The following is a 20,388-nucleotide window of genomic DNA, read 5'->3' as shown; positions in this document are numbered from 1 at the left end:
AATGTAAGAACAAACAATGGACAGAAATATTTCGGCGCTATTTTTAAAATCAATAAATAAAAAATTATCTATAAAATTGTTATTTCACCATATCTTATCATAACAGTCAAATCTGCATTATCATTAATCGGTAAAACAGAATTTACTAATTAAAACTAAATCTGTTTACTGATTAATGATAATACAGATTTGACTATTTCAATCAGTAATGATTCTACTGATTTTCAGTGAAATGTGACTGAATTTCAGTCAAAACTGTTAGGAATTCATTTAACGAACGAATCGGCGCTATTAGTCAAAATTGACGTGGCGCATGATTATCCCATAAAAATCATTTGTAGTTAGAATTTTGATTTGAAAGAATTTTATTAGATATAATTATTTTTTTAGAAGAATTTTCATTTTTCGAATTAGAATTTGACACAATTTCTCTTCAAATGAATTTTTATTCTACAATATTCTTAAAACGCCTAATTTTTATTTGTCCGAAATTGTAAATGGCCGAATAAACAATTAACAGAAAGATTTTGGCGCGTTTTTTAAAATTGACCAATCAGAAATTGTCCAGAAAATCGTGATTGGTCAATTTTAAAAAACGTGCCAAAATCTTTCTATTGATTGTTTGTTTGGTCATTTGCAATTTCGGACAAATAAAAATTCGGCGTTTTAAGAATATTGTAGAATAAAAATTCATTTGAAGAGAAATTGTGTCAAATTCTAATTCGAAAAATGAAAATTCCTCTAAAAAAATAATTATATCTGATAAAATTCTTTCAAATCAAAATTGCAACTAATGATTTTAGTTTAAAAAAAGCCCCAAAAGTGACTAATACAAATTTAGAGAGTATATTCTAAAGTTAAGAAAAAAATGCATAGATATCAGCCCCAAGTTAATTTTGAAAAAATTTATCGTAGTATGTATTTAATACATTAAATAAATAAGCGCCACGCGAAAATCGTATGAAACTGAAATCTACTACTATTGCAGGAGTCTCATGCTTTTTCGGTATTAGAGTCCTGCAACTGTCGATTAAACCACGCCCACTTTAACTAGACTCAAACTTGGTGATCGCCAGTTGCAGGATACTCTAATACCGAAAAAGCATGAGACTCCTGCAATAGTAGTAGATTTCAGTTTCATACGATTTTCGCGTGGCGCTTATGTTATTAAAGTATTAAATTCATACTACGAAGGCGTGTTTCTCAAACATATACTACTCTCTAAATCTGAATTAGTAACAAAGTTTACTAATATGAATTAGTGACTCACTTTTTGCTTCTCAATTAGTAAAATTTTACTAATTATTAGTAACTTTCACTAACAATTAGTAAAATTTAACTAATTCTAAAGCAAAAAGTGAGTCACTAATTTAAATTATTAAACAATTTTACTAATTCAGATTTAGAGAGTAAGAACGTATGAATTCTTACTTTCTTTGTAGGAAAAATTCATGCTTTAATGATAGGTATCATTTTCATGCTATTAAAGCTAGATTTTTCTCTTCGTGTAGGTAAGAAAATTTTTCGTTTGAGTTTATCAATATTAAATTCAAATAGCAAAATTAAATTTCCAACTCTATAGAAACAAAATTTAGATAAAATTGAAATATTTTTTTACTCGTTTATATATGGCACACATGTTTTAAAAATCACATGTGTTTTAACCATTCTCCAAGTACGATAATAATTTACCGAACCAAGATTTTTAAGAATTTAAAATACTTATTACGCAGCTCTTCTATAGAGGAGAAAAAAATAGACAATATTACAAAAAAAAAAAGAATTATAGACTTGTCAGCATTGCTCTCATCGTTATAATACCAATTTTCTAATCCGTTCGCTGTGTCTGTGTATATGCGTGCAAATACTTATATAGAACAAGGAAAACGAAACAGTGAGAGGTTATTTAGTTTCTTCGTCTGTCTTCGCCTTCGCCACCTCCGCAATGTGTGTGTGAGTTACTCTTGCGCATAGCAGTCTCGGCAACCGGGCAGACAGCCCCCTCTCTCTCTCTCTCACACACACTCTCGCAAAGCTGATGTGAGACTTATGTGCGCGCAGTGTTGCCAGATTGTATCAGCCTGGAGTTCACAATATATATAGTATAAGAAACCAGCAATGATTTGTATATGTGTATATATATAATATAGTTAGTGATATGCGAGGGAATTGGTGTGCGAGATGGGGCGCGGTGTTGCCGTATCGACCGCATCAAAACGACCTCCGCGCTCGCAGTAGGTTTGAAATATATAGACACAAGAGTAGAGAATCGGTCACGATGTGAGCTTCATGGCACCTGACTCAGCACTGTTCAAAAATTGCTGAGAGCTGTTGATTCCTTTGCCTTATTTGCAAAAGAGGCTCATTTTCATTCATCAAAAATAAAAAATAATTTTCAAAAAAAAAATTTCCTATTAAAAAACCTGAATTTTATAAATTTTCCCACTCAAATTGGAATTTATCATAGGCGACATATTTTTGCAAAATATATATCGATTTTTAAGAGCACCACTTGTTTGAATGAACATGGATTTAATAATTACAGGACTGAATGCAATAAGGGGTTATGTAGAAGGCACCGCTGCTTATGGCGAATAGCCAATTGCGCGAAGGGTTCTGCGCAATCGTGTACATTATTGCATCTAACGCCTCTGTTATAATAGAGAAAACGAGAGTAAGCAACACTTCCTATTTTGTATAATACGAGACGCATGAATAGTGCCCAAAAAATTAATTCGTTCAAATATTTATTTACAGTAGGAAATTTTTAATTTAAAATTTTTATTTTTAATTAAACGTATTTGCATTCAATTAGACTTAACCGAATTTTTAACGGAAAATTCAAATTTCTATTTGATCGAATTTTTATTTGACAGAATTTTCATTTGTTCGAATAAACATTTCGGTGAAAATTTAGAAATTGACCAACAATTTTTTTTGCACTCTAAATCTGAATAAGTGAAATTTCACTTAGAATGTTTCAAAAGTCTTTCACGTAGAATGAAAAATAAGTGTATATGCACTTAATAAGTGATTCTCACTCGAAAAATAAATAAAGTTTCACTTATTTTTAAGTGCATATACACTTATTATTTTTCTACGTGGAAGACTTATTCAGATTTAGAGAGTAGGTAATCAGATTAATTTTAAAATTCGCGACGAAATGTTTATTCGAATAAATGAATCGAACCACATTCAACTTGTAGATTTTTTTTTTTTTTAATTGATAGCCTTGAGTAAAAATTATTTACAACAATTCAGAAATACATCAATTATTATTAATTTCCATCTTGGTCACCATTTAATTCAAAGAACTGAAGGAAAACGATATTATTTATTTCTTATTCTTCTTATTCTCAAATTATTAAATTGTTTATAATTCTTATTTTTACACGGAAAAAAAACCATCTGGAACAGCGAAAGTATTCACTGGAATAGTAAAAGATGAAACAATTAAAACTTTTGCTATTCTACTGAAATCTCTCGCTGTTTCAGGTAAATCTTTTTTTTCCGTAGTTTTTTATTTCATTATTTATAATTATTAATTTATCAATATAAAAATATTATTAAATTCAAATAATCTGTTATACTTGATAAACAAATACCCCCTTAATTGGCTCAAATATCATAATTATTTAATACAAATATCTCCAAGGTCAAATAATTTTAAAACCTACAGTAGTCATCCGCATGTAAATGTAACGGCAAATATACTTCTTTAAGCACGCAAAGATGGTATCGTTTAAACTTAAATCGTTTCATTAACTACAAGAGAGTATAAAGACAATTAAGCCTTGTGTCATTTTTTTCTCCTTCTATGAACACAGCCTTGTTTCGTTTTGTTGATTTTTAGTAATTACATAACCTCAAATACCTGCTCTACATTTTTTTTACATCTTGTTAATGAATCAATATCTCTATACCTAAAACGAAGTTTAGTAAATTAATTTAGTAAATGAATAATAAGTTTCACAATTTACATTTAAAAAAAAAAAAACATCAATTTTAAAAGAAACTAAAAAAATTTTTGTTGAAAATTTTCCATGACGCAAAGATATATAATATTAAAGAAGAATATATATTATTGAAGTGGAATAAGTATTGCTTTATTGTGCAAAGCAATGTATTTGAAGATCTAAAACAAGTCGGACAATACATTATCAACTGTAAATATTCAATGCGTCTTAAGAAATACATATACATAGGGGTCGGACAATTCGAAGGATTCAGATGTACATATATATTTTACATTTACACAGAGGTAGCATATCCAATCTTTTAAAGAAAATATAATGTTTCCCTCTTATTCTTTATCTTTTTTGTACTAATGCCAAGATAAAGAATAAACAGTTACAAAAATGAAAAAAAAACTAATAATAGCTAACAACAATATTTGGTAAAGCTAAAAAAAAAAACGATTTTCCTTACTAATAATCAGAATTTGCATTTCAAAGTTATTAAAACTATCCAGATACTATCTTGGATAGATAGATATAACTAAATAGATTTAAAAATTTTCTAAACTCTCTAAATCTGAATTAGTAAAAAGTGAGGTACTAATTTAAATTATTAAGAATTTTCACTAATTTTTAGTCACTTTTTACTAAAATTTTAGTAAAAAAATTTTGAATTTCTAAAACAAATAGTAATATTTTATCAAATTTAGAGAGAAAGTTTTACTAAAAACATTTTTTAACTGTACCATTAAACATTTTTTTTTTTTTTTTTTTTTTGCATCTTAAATAAAATTTTGTTGCCATTTTTAAGTTTCCATTTTCTTTTCATATTTATAAATTTTATAGCAGTAATAATAATTTTAGAAAAAAAATCTCTATCGGTTTTTTTTTTTATACTTTTATGTAAACTATTATTTTGTATCGTCAAGTTTTTCTTACATAATTTCAAAACATATGCAAACATTTACATCATAAATGTTATATTATAAACGTCACATAAAATGCACATTGTTTAGTGCATTTGTTTGCATACGTACTTACAAGATATACAAAAGATTCTATATACAACAAAAAAAAGAGAGAAAATTTCTATAAAAACTGTCAAATCATTTTTTAAAGACACAAAGAGATTTGTTTTTCAAAATTTTTCATTTGCTCCAAAATACTCTCTAAATTTGAATTAGTGAGAATTCGTTCACTAATTGAAATTAGTTATTTCAACTAATTTGAATTATTAAACGAATTCTCACTAATTAAAATTTAAAAAGTATGTACCCGTCTAAATCTGAATTAGTTAAAAATAACTAATTATTATTAAAATCTTGGATGACTTTTTGCTTCAGAAATAAGTAAAAATTAATGATTTTTAGTGGAAAAACGCTCTAAAAATTCACCGAAAAGAAATATTTTGAAATTAATTCAGAATATACACTTCACACTTATTTTAGAATATTTTTTACTTACTCTCTAAATCTGAATTAGTAAAAATGTTTACTAATTTGAATTAGTGACTCACTTTTTGCTTCTGAATTAGTTAAATTTTACTAATTGTTAGTAATTAGTAAAATTTTACTAATTCAGAAGCAAAAAGTGAGTCACTAAAATTTTTACTAATTCAGATTTAGAGAGTAAATTCAGTATGTAATATTCTTAAAATTAGAATATAATCTTGGTACTTAGTACATATTCTAAATGCTAAGAATATATCCTAAATACAAAAAATATATTCTAATTTTAAGAATATTACATACTGAATTTAAGTATAAAATATTCTAAAATAAGTGCCAAGTATATATTCGAAACGAAATATTTCTTTTCGATGAATTTTTAGTGTTCTTGATACTTTCAAAAAAAAAAAAAACAAAAAAATGAAAATTATCAAAACTCATCTTCTCCTGCACATATGGATCTCATTCTAATTTTATCCGCAGACTTTAAACTCTGAGCAAAGAAAACTTTCCATTTCTTCCTAAAGAACTGAATGTTGCTTTCACTGATGGAATTATAATACATTGGCAATTATAAACTTTCGCAAATTATTATTTCTGCATATCAAACACCTAACAAAATAATTATTTTGCATATCATTCGAAACTCTATTTTTTGTAAATAGTGACAAATATCATTTTTATTCCTCATTTGAAACAAATAATTGTATATAATAAAAATCATAAAAAGAAAACTCAAATGTTATTTTCTCTCCAACTGTATGAAAAAGGAAAATAAAATGTGTTATTAATTATAAAGCAGTAACGAAAATAAAGTATTTATAAAAGGTGATACAAATTTATATATATATATATATATATATATATATTTATTTATAAATAAATATAAATTATATTTATAGGTTATATTTATATGCCTATAGGTTATATTTCTTTCTGCAGATAACTTTAAATTTAAACCCTATGGTTTAAAGAAATTTAAATCCATTTCTATAAAAGAAAAGGTTGTCCTAATTACAGACCATGTTTATTTTTGAGAATTTCGTGTATTGCAAAGTAAATTTACATTTTAACTGTATTTTACTATTGTTCATATGTAATTAATTGTTTACTTAATCAAATTTAAGTAAAAAAAAAATTATTTTTATTATTTTTACGGTAATAATAATAATTTTTCTTAATGTTCATCAATATATTAAAGAAAGTGTAAAGTTAGAGGTAAAGTAAGTGTAAAATTTAATGTAATCCTAATGACAGATAAGTGCTATTCTCCAGTATTATTGATTTACGTCATATATGTATCATCAGTTTGAACACAACAACACTTGAAATTATTTTGTGTATTATAAAAAAAATTTTCATACAAAATAAAATTGGATGTTAATTGTCAATTATGCCGATGTTTAAATTATTATTGAAACAGAAGAGGCGCGACTAACGTGAGAATATCGAACGACTGTAGCTGAATAAAATCTCTTCCGTGTCCGCGCGGTTCTGAACACGGCGCTGGTTTGTTCGCTAGCTATATAACCATCAGCCTCGTGCACAGAACGATTACACTTGTTGAGGAGAAGCCCTCGTCTACCACTTCTACCACTATATGTACCTCTTCCCCCATTCTCTCTCTCTCTTTCTCTCTCTCGCTCTCTTCTACTTCCCCCTTCCGGCAGCTCTCGCCAAAGAGGGCATCCCCAGGGTGACCGTGACCTTGCACCACTTCCGTATTATCCTAGAGCTTAGGCATATTGTAACATTTGAATATTGGTTGCGCCCGTTAGCTCGCATGGAAGTCAAAATTCCCCCCCAAAAAAGCGATATAATTTTTAGAAACGTAAAGCAGGAGACGTTTCTTGGTAGATATCTAATTTCAGGTTTTTTGCCAAGTTTTTCCTGGTGGTTACTCTGTCTACAAACTTTCCCTTACCCTTCTTAATATTTATTTAATTACCTACACTCGTGTCTTAGAGCATAATTCCCATTTAGAAGTGTGAAATTTTTCTTATCAACTAATCTTATAATCTACTGCTTCTATAAAGGCTGACTTTAAAATTAGAAGCACTCGCATTTGTAATGCAACAGAAAAAACCTAAACTCACAAAATAAGTTGAATTCAGACCCAATTTGCCATTTTTGTTGTACTTTAAATTGCGAGTCTGATTAAACCCATTTGAGTTTCAATTCCTAATCCGTTACAAATATTTATACTCTTTTCGGAATTGTAATATGGATTTAAATTCTCGATTATTTAATTCAATTCGTTTTCCAATGAAAAATGGTTCCAACATTGATGCAAATGATATGATAGCGAATATTGGATCGCGATTGGTAAAATCTTGGAGGCACTGCAAAAACAGATGTTTTATTTTAAGACACTTTTGTCCCGATTTTTAAGACATTTTATAGTGTCTTAGATTTCGACCAGTGATGAAAAGTCTTAGATATTTTCTTAACCAATGGATCAAGTCGAAATAATTTTAAGACATTTCTTAAGTGTCTTATGTCTTGAAATAAGACATCTGTTTTTGCAGTGGGTGCATGATTTTTCATCAAATTCTAAAAAGTCAACATTCCATATTCGAAATATTCGAAATTTTAAACGGTAGAAACTTCAGATGCTCGACATTTTATTTGAACGACACTCGAAAAAATCGACATTTTAAATTATCGAAAATTTAAATGGTAGAAACTTTAACTGCGGTAGAAATTTCTAATGGTCGACATTCGATAAAATAGAAACTCCTAGTAATGGAAATTCCAAATAGTCGAACTTTTATTTGATCAAAACTTTATAAATAGTCGACATTTTAAATGGTAGACATTTTTTTGGTGTAAGAGTTTCTTTTTCCTTCTCCTCTTTATTGAAACAATAGGGGAATAAAACTCTTACATCCAAAATTTTTTGACTATTTGAAGTTTCGATCAAATAAAAGTTCAACCATTTGGAGTTTCTACAGTTTAAAATTTCTAACATTTAGAGTATCGATCATCTGCAGCTTCGAGCATTTTAAATGTCGATCATTTAGTATATCGACTATTCAATTTGTCGACTTAATACATTTCGATCATTAGGAATGTCGACTTTTTAGAATTTGAGAAAAAATCATATTGGTTTATCATTAGCTGCCAGGACAAAAAAACGAATTCTCAAAAGCTCGGTTATTAATTGGCTACAAAGACTGGGCCATTGTAGGAAGCCGATCATTGGTTTAAAATAATGGCCCAATCTTTGTCGCCAATTAATAATAATCAAGCATTTGAATATCCGTTATTTGTTTTGACAGCCACAAACCAATATTGAATGCCTATTTTAATGGCAATATCATCCAAAAATTTTATTAATCGCGGTTCAGTATTGGCAACCAACACTGTAAAAACAAAGTCTTAAACCGTTTACACTTTAAATTAAGCTCATGTATTTTACATAAGTCTGTCCTTGTCTAAATGGCCTGACTCCGTTTACACTTTAAATTCATCCTCAAAAATAGGCTGAAATCAAGATTTCTTTTTTAGTGCGTGAATAGTTCGACAAGAAAAGGATACAAAAATTTTATTCAATTCATTTCACATATATGGAGATAATTAAAATATCTCCTACCACCACCAAAAAGACAAGAATATTTGCAGAATGCAAACTAAAATTTTAAAAGCACAACTTTTCATTTTTCGACTGTGACACGTTTGGCTTGTGTCCCATATTTTCAAGTCACACTAATCAACAATTATGATTTTAAATTTATTCCTAGTTGTCTACATTCGAAATTTAGATTTGATTAGCTTCCAAGTAATAAAAAGATTAAAGCTGATAACAAACTAAAATATCTATTTATAAAAATTTGTTTACACCGAATCTCACAAAAATGGAAAATATATTTTGAAAAAGATTTTTCCAAAAATTTTAATGAAATACAAGAATTAAGATGGTTTAATTTTTTCTTCTCTTATTCACTTTTATATAATGACATTTATAAGATATTATTCATCATTTTAAAACAATTTTAAACAATATTCTAGTTCTGATCATAATGGCAAAACGCCACAATATCTTAAATAATAATTAGAAAAAAACTCCAATAGATTCTGACTTTTAAAATTCTTCTCTATTATATTTATGTACAATTATGATGTAATATTTTTTTCTAATTGTAAATATTAAATTTTTGGGGTGAAAAAATTTACTTTTTAAATATTACAATAAAGATTCAATATTGTTACACTCATTGATTAAATAATAGAAGGATATTTCGTATTATAAATTTTTGACACAGAACAAGTAACTCTAATCAAGAGAAAACGATTGTTCAATAGAGAGTCAAGTGAAAATCAAGTCACGCACAAAGATCGGCAAAAACAGGCTAACTAATTAGCAAGTCATTTCAAACTATCTAAAAGATAAATTTATAAATAAATTTTTAACATGCCTAACAGACGGCAATAAGTGTTTACCATAGGAAGAAAAATATTTTACTGAAATATATATATATATATATATATATATATATAATGAAAAAACAAAAAATGCTTATTTTTAATTGAAGAAAAAGTAAACTAAATTTTTTTAATTAAACGTTTTTTTTAAAGCAAAAACCCTATCAAAAATTGACTGTACTGCGCCAGTAGTAATTTTTTTATTGGGATTGTGGGCAATTTTATTTTTAGCAATTTGAATCAATGGTTAAGTTTTGATTATTGTTAAAATCAACTTTTTAATTTGAGATTATGTTAATGGGTTAAACATCCTTAAAAGCAGTAAATTTACAAATAAAATAAGCATAACATTTGTAAAGGAATTAAAGTAATAAGAATCTTCTAAAATTTTATGAATCAGCATGAAATACTAAAAATATTAATTTTTTCGCGTTTTTTTGTTAAAAATCACTTATTTAATAATTATAATTATTAAATAAGTGATTTATTACACAATAAATTTCAACATAGATGATATTCAAGATAAATTATTTTCTGCATCAAAACTTTTCTTGTAAGCACTTTTAACTATGTAAAAATTTTTATAACTTTAACAACTAATAAAATAAATAGAAAAAGAATTATTTGAAAAAAAATAAATTACTTTTTTATATCAAATAACCAAATAGCAATAAAAAAAAAAACATTTTTAAACTGGTGATGAAAAAAAAAAATAAATTTTCACCAATCTTAACTTCGTTACAAACTTAATCAATGAAATTATTTAAAAATAAAAATTTCGAAATCAAAAGAATAAAATATATTGTAAAATCAAAATTTAAAACAATTATAGAAAAAATAACTTATATAATGCCAAGATTGCATTATTTTAAACAATAAAATTCATTTTTACAAATTATTTTTTATAGATAGCAGAATGTCAGTCACTAATTGAATTTTAGTTAAAAAGTATTTACTAATTTAGATTTTATAGACTGTAAAAGTTTTTTTCAGAGTAAAAGTGACATTGTAAAAATTATAACTGAATAATAAAAAAGTTTCTATTTTCTTGACAAAAATATTAATTTATTATTTTTATTATTATTATTATTACTAAATTTGTCGTTTAAATATTTATTGAAAAAACAAACTACTTAGAAGCAAACAATTGAAAAATTTTATGTAAATAAAAAAATTGAATTTTTTATATTAAAAAAAAAAAATATGGCTTTTATCAGCCCAGGTTTTAATAATTTTTTTTTTCGTTTTTTTTTACAATTTTCTGAAAATTAATTAATAGTAAAGTAATAAAATAAAGTTAAACGTATTAAAAGAATAATTCAAATAATAAATTCTACAGACAAAATTCTAGTTTACAATCCGAGTCTTTCTGTTAGTTTTTAAGGTTTTTTTTGTTAAGGACAATTTTACTTGTCCGTAAAATATTGAAATAAATAAATAAATTTTCAAAACAAATCATTTTTTGTATTTTTCAGTTTTATTTAGAATTTTTATGTTGTTGAAAATAATAATAATAATAATAATAATAATAATTTACATTGCAAAACAAGTCGAAAAAGTCGTATTTTTAATTTAATTAAATTTAATTAGTTAATAAATATTTTACTTTAAATATCTAATGTTATTGTATATTATTTAATTTATTTTTTTATTCCTTAATAAGAATAATTCTACAGGAATATTATCAAAAAAATTTATTTCGAATATTATAAAAACCGAACTAAGACAAATTTTCAAAATTTTAATTAAATAGGACAAATTTCTAGAAATTTTTTTTTTTTAATTATTCTATTTGAAAAATTTTTTAAAGTCCGATTAAAGCAACTAATTTGAATTAAAAATTTTTGCATAATTTTTAGTTTTAACGGTCAACAAAAAAAATCCGGAAAATAGTTGAAACTTTTTTTAAAGACGTTTATCCACGGAAATGTAGACCTATAGGAAAAAATAATTAATTAACATTTAAATAATTAAAATGGTAATATTGTTAATTACACTTTCTGAAAGATGAGATATCAATTTTCAAGAAAAAAAATTTAAAACCTACAAAATTTATTTGTTCATATAATTTGCATGGGGTAATTTTTTTTTTTTTTGTTATATCGCTTCTACAGAATTTTTTAAAAATGATTCGATTTCAATGTAATATGGCTTATTTTCTTTAGAAAATGATTCTCTACAACATCACCGTGGGGATTTTTAAACAAGCATAAGCTTGTTTGGAAAATATGACTATTTGTTTAAAAGAAAAATTTCGATTTTTTTAATTAGTTAATTTAATTATTTTTTTCCTAGAGATCTGCATTTCCTTGGATAAACATCCTTAAATAAATGAATTTTTAATGAAATATTAAAATTATTAAAAATAATAATTAAATTTTGAAAGAGTTAAAGATGAAAATTTTAGAAATAATTGAATTTCAAAAAATTTTGTAAAATTTTACCGAATTGAAAATAATTTATCAAATAATTTTCAATTAGTTTAAGACTAATTAGTCTAAGAGTTCAATTTAGAATTCTGATAATTATGACGAATTAAAATACGTCATTTTCAACGAACGTGTATATTCGGGTCTTAAATCATGGAATTGAAAAAATTTCATGATATGATCAGAAATTCCATGAGATTTACATGATTTGTAGAAATCCTGTTAATTGTATCCCGTTTAAGTTGTAAAATAAATAAATAAATAAAATAATTGAATTTATAAAGAATTTCATTAAAATTATTGAAAATAATTAATTTAGAGAATAATTTTAATTAAAAATTTGTTAATTAATTGAAATAAAAAAAAAAGACCTGTATTGTATAATAAAAAAAAAAAAGTATTGGGCTTTGGGCTTCTTATTTCGTGCTACTCGTGATTTTACAAACTCGAACACTTTAATCATGCTGTTCTACTCTTTAGTTCGTTCAAAAGTCGAATATGCAAATGAAATTTGGAATCCTTATTTTGATAATCATTCTGACGACATTGATTATATCCAAAAGCGTTTTTTTTTTTTAAGTATTTAGCATTTAAGGTGGATTGCGTATATCCACAGCGTGGCTCTGACTACTTACAATTATGTCGACGATTTAACTTTTTCACTCTGGCAGAAAGACGAATTATGTTGGTCTTAGTTTTTTTTTTTTTTTTTTTTTTTTTTAATTTAAAATCATAACATCGGAATTTGATTGTCCGTATCTCTTAATTCAAGTAAATTTTAGAATACCACCACTATCATCAAGATCATATGTGCCTTTTCATGGACCAATGCTACGTACCTCAAAACTTTTTATGGACCCAATTTATTTACCGTACCATCATTTGAATCAAATATATCATAATCTCAACAATGATTTCGATTTCTTTTTCTGTAACATTTCTTCTTTCCTTAAAACAGTCGATTAATACATATATTCTTAGTCTAAGATAAGTACTAGACAATACAATTTATGTCATCGTTTTTTTTTTGTTTCTATTCGTACACGAAAACATACATACGACCTTATAACATTATCAATCTACTGTACTGGTTACGGTGGGTCTGAATAAAGTTCAACCCAAAAGTGCTTGCGTATCAAAATTTCTTCCTGATTTCTTTTCTAGGGTGTCTCCTGATAACTTTGAGCCCAAAAAAGAAAAAAATCGCTTGGGCCCTTTTTGAAAAAACTCATTTTTTCGATATTTTGAAAATATCACTAAACATATTTTTTTTTTAAGAAAATGGAAGGTTATTAAAGTTTTAAATCATTTAAATTAACATAAATGAAAAGTCCCTAGGTACTGAATTCCTTGCAACAAATAAAATCCTCAAAAAAAAACTTGAAAAACCATGTAAAATGTGTTAAAAAGTCAGTTTTTTGAAAATTACTCTCTTCCATTGCATTTTAACCAGTTAAAGACCTATACGTAAATTAAAGATAATAAAATTTTCTGTAAATTAAAAAAAAATTGATCGAATTATCTTTAAAACTGTTGGAGTTATGATCTGCAGAGTGCGAAAAATTTCCAAACAAAAAATAATAATTTCAGATTTTGTGAAATAACTAGTTTCCAGTAAATCTAAAAATACTTCCACTTTGAAACAATTAAAGTTGACATAATTTTGAGGAAATCAAAAAAAATAGTCTTCCAGCTTAATTAGAACCGAAGTTATGACCGTCTGAAAATTACTCTCTTTCGTTTTATTAATTTTTATTTCTATAAGATCAACTATTTTAAATTTGATTAATTTGGACAATATTAGTTATAAAATCAGTAATATTAAGTTAATCAAATTAGAAAATAAGAAATATATTATTATTATCAACAAACAACTTTTAAACAATCTTAACAAAAACTTAATAATTTTTATGTCCAAATTAATCAAATTTAAAATAGTTGATCTTATAGAAATAAAAATTAATAAAACGAAAGAGAGTAATTTTCAGACGGTCATAACTTCGGTTCTAATTAAGCTGGAAGACTATTTTTTTTGATTTCCTCAAAATTATGTCAACTTTAATTGTTTCAAAGTGGAAGTATTTTTAGATTTACTGGAAACTAGTTATTTCACAAAATCTGAAATTATTATTTTTTGTTTGGAAATTTTTCGCACTCTGCAGATCATAACTCCAACAGTTTTAAAGATAATTCGATCAATTTTTTTTTAATTTACAGAAAATTTTATAAGAGAGTAATCTACGTATAGGTCTTTAACTGGTTAAAATGCAATGGAAGAGAGTAATTTTCAAAAAACTGACTTTTTAACACATTTTACACGGTTTTTCAAGTTTTTTTGTGTGGATTTTATTTGTTGCAAGGAATTCAGCACCTAGGGACTTTTCATTTATGTGAATTTAAATGATTTAAAACTTTAATAACCTTACTATTATCCATTTTCTTAAAAAATATGTTTAGTGATATTTTCAAAATATCGAAAAAATGAGTTTTTTCAAAAAGGGCACAAGCGATTTTTTCTTCTTTCGGCTCAAAGTTATCAGAAGACATCCTAGAAAAGAAATCAGAAAGAAATTTTGATACGCAAGCACTTTTGGGTTGAACTTTATTCAGACCCACTTTAGAAATGATTTCCCACAAATGGCCCAATAGGACCGCGGGTTTCTGAGCCAAAAGTTTTGAACGTTCAAATGAACAAAATTTTTTTTGTAACTTCTTTAAGTACGAATTTTATTACAAAATATTGTTTTAAATATCTAAAAAGAAGTTATTAATTTAATATTTGTTTAATTTACTGTTTTATTTTACATTGACATTATAATTTCTAATAATTTATAGATTGAAAAAAATATTTTGTTCATTTGAACGTTCAAAACGTTTGGCTCATGCGGGTTTACCTTTGTAAAAAATAAATAAATAAAAATTTTGTAAAAAAAAAAAAATGAAAAAAAGTAATCCGAGGCCTGAAATAATAATTATTTAATACGCAAATAAATATTTATTTGATAATAGTTAAATAACCGTTTATTTGAATCAAATAAATATTTATTTGCGTATTTCCAAAACGGTTAAATGTATATAATATTTTTTAATAAGAATAAAATAAATAAAATATTAATTATTCTGTTTAAAAAAAGAAAAACTTACCTTAATCCAACCTCCATGAGCAGTAACAAGGACGTAAAGTAAATACAAATCCACTTCCTTTCCACTAATTTTAGGATATCTCTTGAAAGCCGTTCTGGAAAAATAAAAAAAAAATTTATTAATTTATTCAATAAGAAAATATGCAAAATTATACGAAAATTACAAATAAGAATATTAACTGAAATTAAATTTTATATGTATTTAGAAATAAATAGTATATTATGTTTTTTAAAAAAATTTTTAAAAATAATTATATTAAATTTAAATAATATCTTTTTCCTAATTTAAAAACAGCAAAATTTTCTATATTTATATTATTTCATCAAAAATTGTAAATATTTTACATAAAAAAATTATTTTTTAAAATTACAATTTCTAAATAAATTTAAAATAATGATTAAAATTTGTAATTTTAAAAGAAGCAAAAGTTTGTATATTTTTTAAATTTACAATTTCGATAATTTGACATTTATATATATATATATATATATATATATATATATATATATATAAATCATTTGTTAAATTTCAAAATTTCTATAATTTTAAAAATGCAAAAATTTTTTTTTTACAATTTCTAATTTTAAAGAAGCAAATTTTTTTTCTATTTTGCGAAAATCGTAAATTTTTTATTTAAAAATAATTTATTTCTAATATTTCTAATTTAGAAAATTAAAAAATTGGTATATTTATAAAATTTCACGAAAATATTTTTGTATTCAAAAATTATTTAACTTTACAAGAATTTCTAATTTAAAAAAAAAAAATGTCGATATTTATAATAATTTGGCAAAACATATTTTTTTATACAAGAATTATTTGTTAAATTTATAATTTCTAATTTAAAAAAAAAAAATCGAAAGTTTGCAAATACCTATTTTTGCAAAAATTTGATATTCAAAAATCATTTTTTAAATTTACGATATAAATTGTAACATTTCGATAATTAAAAAAATATAAATTAATTTAAAAAAGACAATTCATCAGAAAATTAAAATAGAATTATAAAATTATTTCTCTTTTTTCCATAAAGAAACAAGAAATTGACAGCGAAACTTCTCGTTCAAGAACTGTGCAGCCATTTTCTTGTTCCAATTTCCCCCTTTCAAAAAAAGGAATGAAAAAAAAAAAACGTGTAACATATATTCTCGAGAAATTTCCAAAAAAAAAAAAAAAATAAATAATGCATAATTTTATTAAATAATCATAAAAGTTTTCAATAAGCGTCGTTGTCGTTGATATGAACATGAGTAAACAAAAACAAAGTGGCTTTGCCTCGCGACGCTCTGCAACTATAACGACAATCGTCCGTTGTACAAACCTAACCTCAAAATCGATACCGACAAACAACCGACGCCTCAACAATGTCGATTCGACAATTGAAATGGGAGGGGAGATGAAAAAAAAAAAAAAGAAAATGACAAAGGATACATTTTTTTATTTTAGCAAATGAATTTTAAAAGGGTGAAGAAAAAAAAATGGATGAATATAGAGGGAAAAAAAAAATCAAATGGACTTACCCTCGAGTTTCGTGAAAATGGTGGAGTTCCTTGATGAAGCTTTCTCGCTCGCGCTCATAGGTGACGGGATCCTTGTTAAGGAACTTGGCCATGTTCCCGGGCCAGGGTGGGACTTCTAGGTCAATCGGCGGGTTTAGAGGCCGGGGACGTAGTGGCACATGGGATCGCATTTAAGTGGCGATATGCCCGCTTCTTCCTGTAAACGACACGGGGTCGGCAGGAGGTTAAGGGACGTCGACATCGAGGTTAAACACTCTCGTCAATGTTGTTACACGGCTGAGAGGTGGGAGGGTGAGTTTCTAGCCGTTTTTCCGGGACCGCGTGGTCCCGAAATTGAGAATTCACACTTGCTCTTTGGCTCGCTGATTTAACCGAACGTAACTGACTGTGGCAGGGTTGCAAGGGAAAGAGAGAGAGGGAGGGGGTGGGATGGGTTGCGGCGGGAGAGAAAACTGCGTGAGGAAATGAAGGAAGAGAGAGAGAGAGAGAGAGAATAGTCGAGGACGCAGAGGGTCACTATAGAAAAGACGGCATTTATTTTGCACAGGGTGGCAAAAAAATGAATTGCAAACTAGAGAGTCGAAGCACACACCGCACACACACAGTCCGCAAAACGATAGAACGCGATCGATTCACCTGTCACTTGTCAGCGAGAGAGTGAGGCCACTGAGCCGCACACTCGGGGGGTCGATTGCCTCTCGAAAATCTCTAATCACAGACACACATACACACACGCACACCTTTTGAATAAGGATCAAAGATTTACACAATTTTTCTTTTGAATTGAAGACGAACGCGGGCACGCGGAACGCTTCTCGAACTGGTGTAGCGCGTTGTCCACCACAAGAAACGAGCGCTTGACGTGAACATCAAAATGGCGGCACGAGCGCAGAGCGCCTGCAAAAGCGGTCGGCAAATTCTAAACGTGTGTATTTAGCTCTCTCTATCGGGAAATTAATGCGACTAATTACACACAGATAGACATAGATATAGAGTATTTGTCTACCGGCGCTTTATGTTTTTTTCGATTATCAATATATGGCACTTCTCACTTTTGTGTTTTTTATTAAAGAGACAATTTGATATTTTAAAAGGCAAATTTTTTTTTCACTCTCTACAGTGAATGGATATGGGAGAAACTATATACATATATAGTGAAACGCTGAAAGCGCTCTCTAATTCGAATGAATTGGTAACACGATCTAGCGGTGAATATGAATACTAGAAATATTGTCATTGAGAAAAGGAAGGTCTCTGTGTTATTTAACGGTCGTATAAATAGATTTAGACCAACGCACAGTAAAATCGTAAAAAACATGAAATTTATCTTTAATAAAATTCTAAATGGAAATAAAACATAAAAAAAATGGCAGATATATCTTTCATTATTTTGTAGCATATGATAAAATTTATGTTTAAAGTTTAAAATAGAATGGATTGGGAAATTTGAAGAATGATTAAATAGAGAAGACATCTCTGTCCTTTTCTATCTCATGCTTCAAATTCGCAAACTTTTCGCATGCTTTTCTCCGAAAGGTCAAAATATCGAACAGACAAAATGGATATCAATAGAATGGATTAAAATTGTGCGGGAAATTTAAAAACAAAAACAATTTTAAATTTCCCGCTCAATTTTAACACATTTTATTGAAATTCTATATAGAGAGTTAACTCACTTTAAAGAAAAAAGTTTCGACGTTTTGTCCGTTTAACGTTTTGGTTTTTTGATATTTTGTCCATTCGACGTATTGGCAATTCAATTTTTGTCTGTTCGACGTCTTTGTTTTTCGACATTTGACGGGGAAAAACAAGCGACCCGATTTGACGACATTTGGTTTGTTTTTACTATTCCCACTCGCCATTTGTCATAATTCTCGTCAACTATCGCACCCTGCTCTAGTGAAAATTTAGTAACTTTTAATTTTAACAATAAAGTCACTAAATTTTCACTAGAACAGGGTGCGGTAGTTGACAAGAATTATGACAAATGTCGAGTAGGGACAAAGGAAACCAACCTTAATTGTTTTCATGGCGCGCGATGATTTAAATATCTATTTACAATAATCGTTATTAATAAAAAATGTAACATAATAACATAAGTTATTGAATAAAATGTTGCGTTTGCGATTACGATTCCGGTTACGTTTCTATTCTGTTCTGGCCTTTAAATGGAAACGCAATCGTAAATAGCAAAATGAGTTACAGAAGGATAAAGATATATGCTATCCTTTTCTAACTCAGTCTTTCGTTTAAGATTGCGTTTCCGTTTTAAAATCTCTGTCTTTTACTAACTTATGCTTAAGAGCCAATCTCAGAATGGGAGAGAGAAGGATAGACATATGTATTTCTCTTTGTTACACTCATTGTTCAATTCAAAACGCTGCGTTCGAACGCAGTCATGTAAACACAGCCTTAACGTGAAATCACATGGATGGGTAGGTAAGATACTTTATTTAGCCTTTATTGTAAAAAGCAACTTTACCTATAATATATGAACTTTGGAACTACCTGTGAACCCAATGCATTCCCAACTCTGGTAGCGGACTGATCGTCGTTGAAAAACAAAACATAATGTTTATTGTTTCCTCTATCATTAGGAACCTAAAATTTTTAAATGTCTTAAAATTTTGAAACTTCAAAATTCTCATTTATTTACGATATTATTTTTCAATTTATGTAAAACGTAATATTTAATTTATTAACTTTTTTTTTTATTTGACAGTGTCTAATGTAGAATTAAATTTAAATAATCGCAATGAGTGAATTTAAACCCCATCATTTGGTTAAAGAATTAATTGAATTATTGGGGTAAGTAGAAAAACAACTAGATTTAATAATTAATATAAATAAAATATCATCAAATTTTAGTTTTAAATCTAAAAACAAAATTTAATTATAATAAATAACACTTTCAACAGTATTGACATAATTTTCTTTTTCTAAAAATGAAAAAAATACAATAATTTTAATATATTTTTTATTTAAAAAATAGTATGATTCTAATGTTACAAATAAATATTATTATTATTATTATTAACAATTTTATTTAAAAGTGGATTTATTTAAAAAAAAGTAAAACCAAAACTTCGATGAAATTTTCAATTTTTATCAATTTTTTTAGAAATTTTAATTATAAAATTTTTTAATTATTGTTTATGTTAGATTAATAATTTTTTTCTCAAAATATTATTTAAATGGTAACAACACTCGAGAATTTACAAAAAATCGATTTTTCTTTTTATTGTATTAAAAGTTGGGTTTGAAAATAAAAAAATAGTTTCTTTTATATATACGTTTATTTGTTCTACTTATTAAGTTATAAAAAAAATTTTTTACATATTTTTTTAATAATTGCAGATTTTTTTAAATAATTGAAATTCAAGTGATTTTTAATTGCAAATTTTTGTGATTTTTGTTAATAAAGAATTTATTAGAAAATACAGAAAAAATTTTGAATTTAAAAATT

General features: G+C 26.5%; 3 protein-coding genes across 9 annotated transcripts in view; 2 read left to right on the top strand and 1 right to left on the bottom strand.

Moving 5' to 3' along the window:
- Positions 1 to 18,040, bottom strand: part of LOC127278121 (AT-rich interactive domain-containing protein 2) — a 93,691-nt gene extending 75,651 nt beyond the window's left edge. For 2 of the 6 annotated variants that reach the window (XM_051299664.1, XM_051299668.1), the window contains exons 1-2: positions 16,923 to 18,039; positions 15,403 to 15,496 (exon numbers count right to left, since the gene is read on the bottom strand). In XM_051299664.1, the coding sequence (XP_051155621.1) occupies positions 15,403 to 15,496; positions 16,923 to 17,092 (264 nt within the window). In that variant the 5' untranslated portion in view covers positions 17,093 to 18,039. Of the gene's footprint in view, positions 1 to 15,402; positions 15,497 to 16,922 lie in introns of all 6 variants that reach the window. The other 4 variants (XM_051299666.1, XM_051299667.1, XM_051299665.1 and 1 more) reach the window with 3 other exon arrangements.
- LOC127278136 (beta-1,4-mannosyltransferase egh) overlaps positions 1 to 20,388 on the top strand; it is a 282,071-nt gene that overhangs the window by 236,849 nt on the left and 24,834 nt on the right. The gene's annotated exons all lie outside the window — the stretch shown is intronic.
- The window catches only part of LOC127278131 (gamma-tubulin complex component 2-like), a 47,970-nt gene continuing 47,036 nt past the window's right edge, over positions 19,455 to 20,388 (top strand). For both annotated transcript variants that reach the window (XM_051299687.1, XM_051299686.1), the window contains exon 1: positions 19,455 to 19,730. In XM_051299687.1, the coding sequence (XP_051155644.1) occupies positions 19,678 to 19,730 (53 nt within the window). In that variant the 5' untranslated portion in view covers positions 19,455 to 19,677. The remainder of the gene's footprint in view (positions 19,731 to 20,388) is intronic.

The sequence above is a fragment of the Leptopilina boulardi genome, unplaced genomic scaffold, assembly GCF_019393585.1.
Source record: "Leptopilina boulardi isolate dan_hultmark-lab unplaced genomic scaffold, ZJU_Lbou_2.1 LbouV2_195, whole genome shotgun sequence".
Lineage (NCBI taxonomy): Eukaryota > Metazoa > Arthropoda > Insecta > Hymenoptera > Figitidae > Leptopilina > Leptopilina boulardi.
Note: the sequence above shows the minus strand (reverse complement) of the source record. Positions and strands in the feature narration are given on the sequence as shown.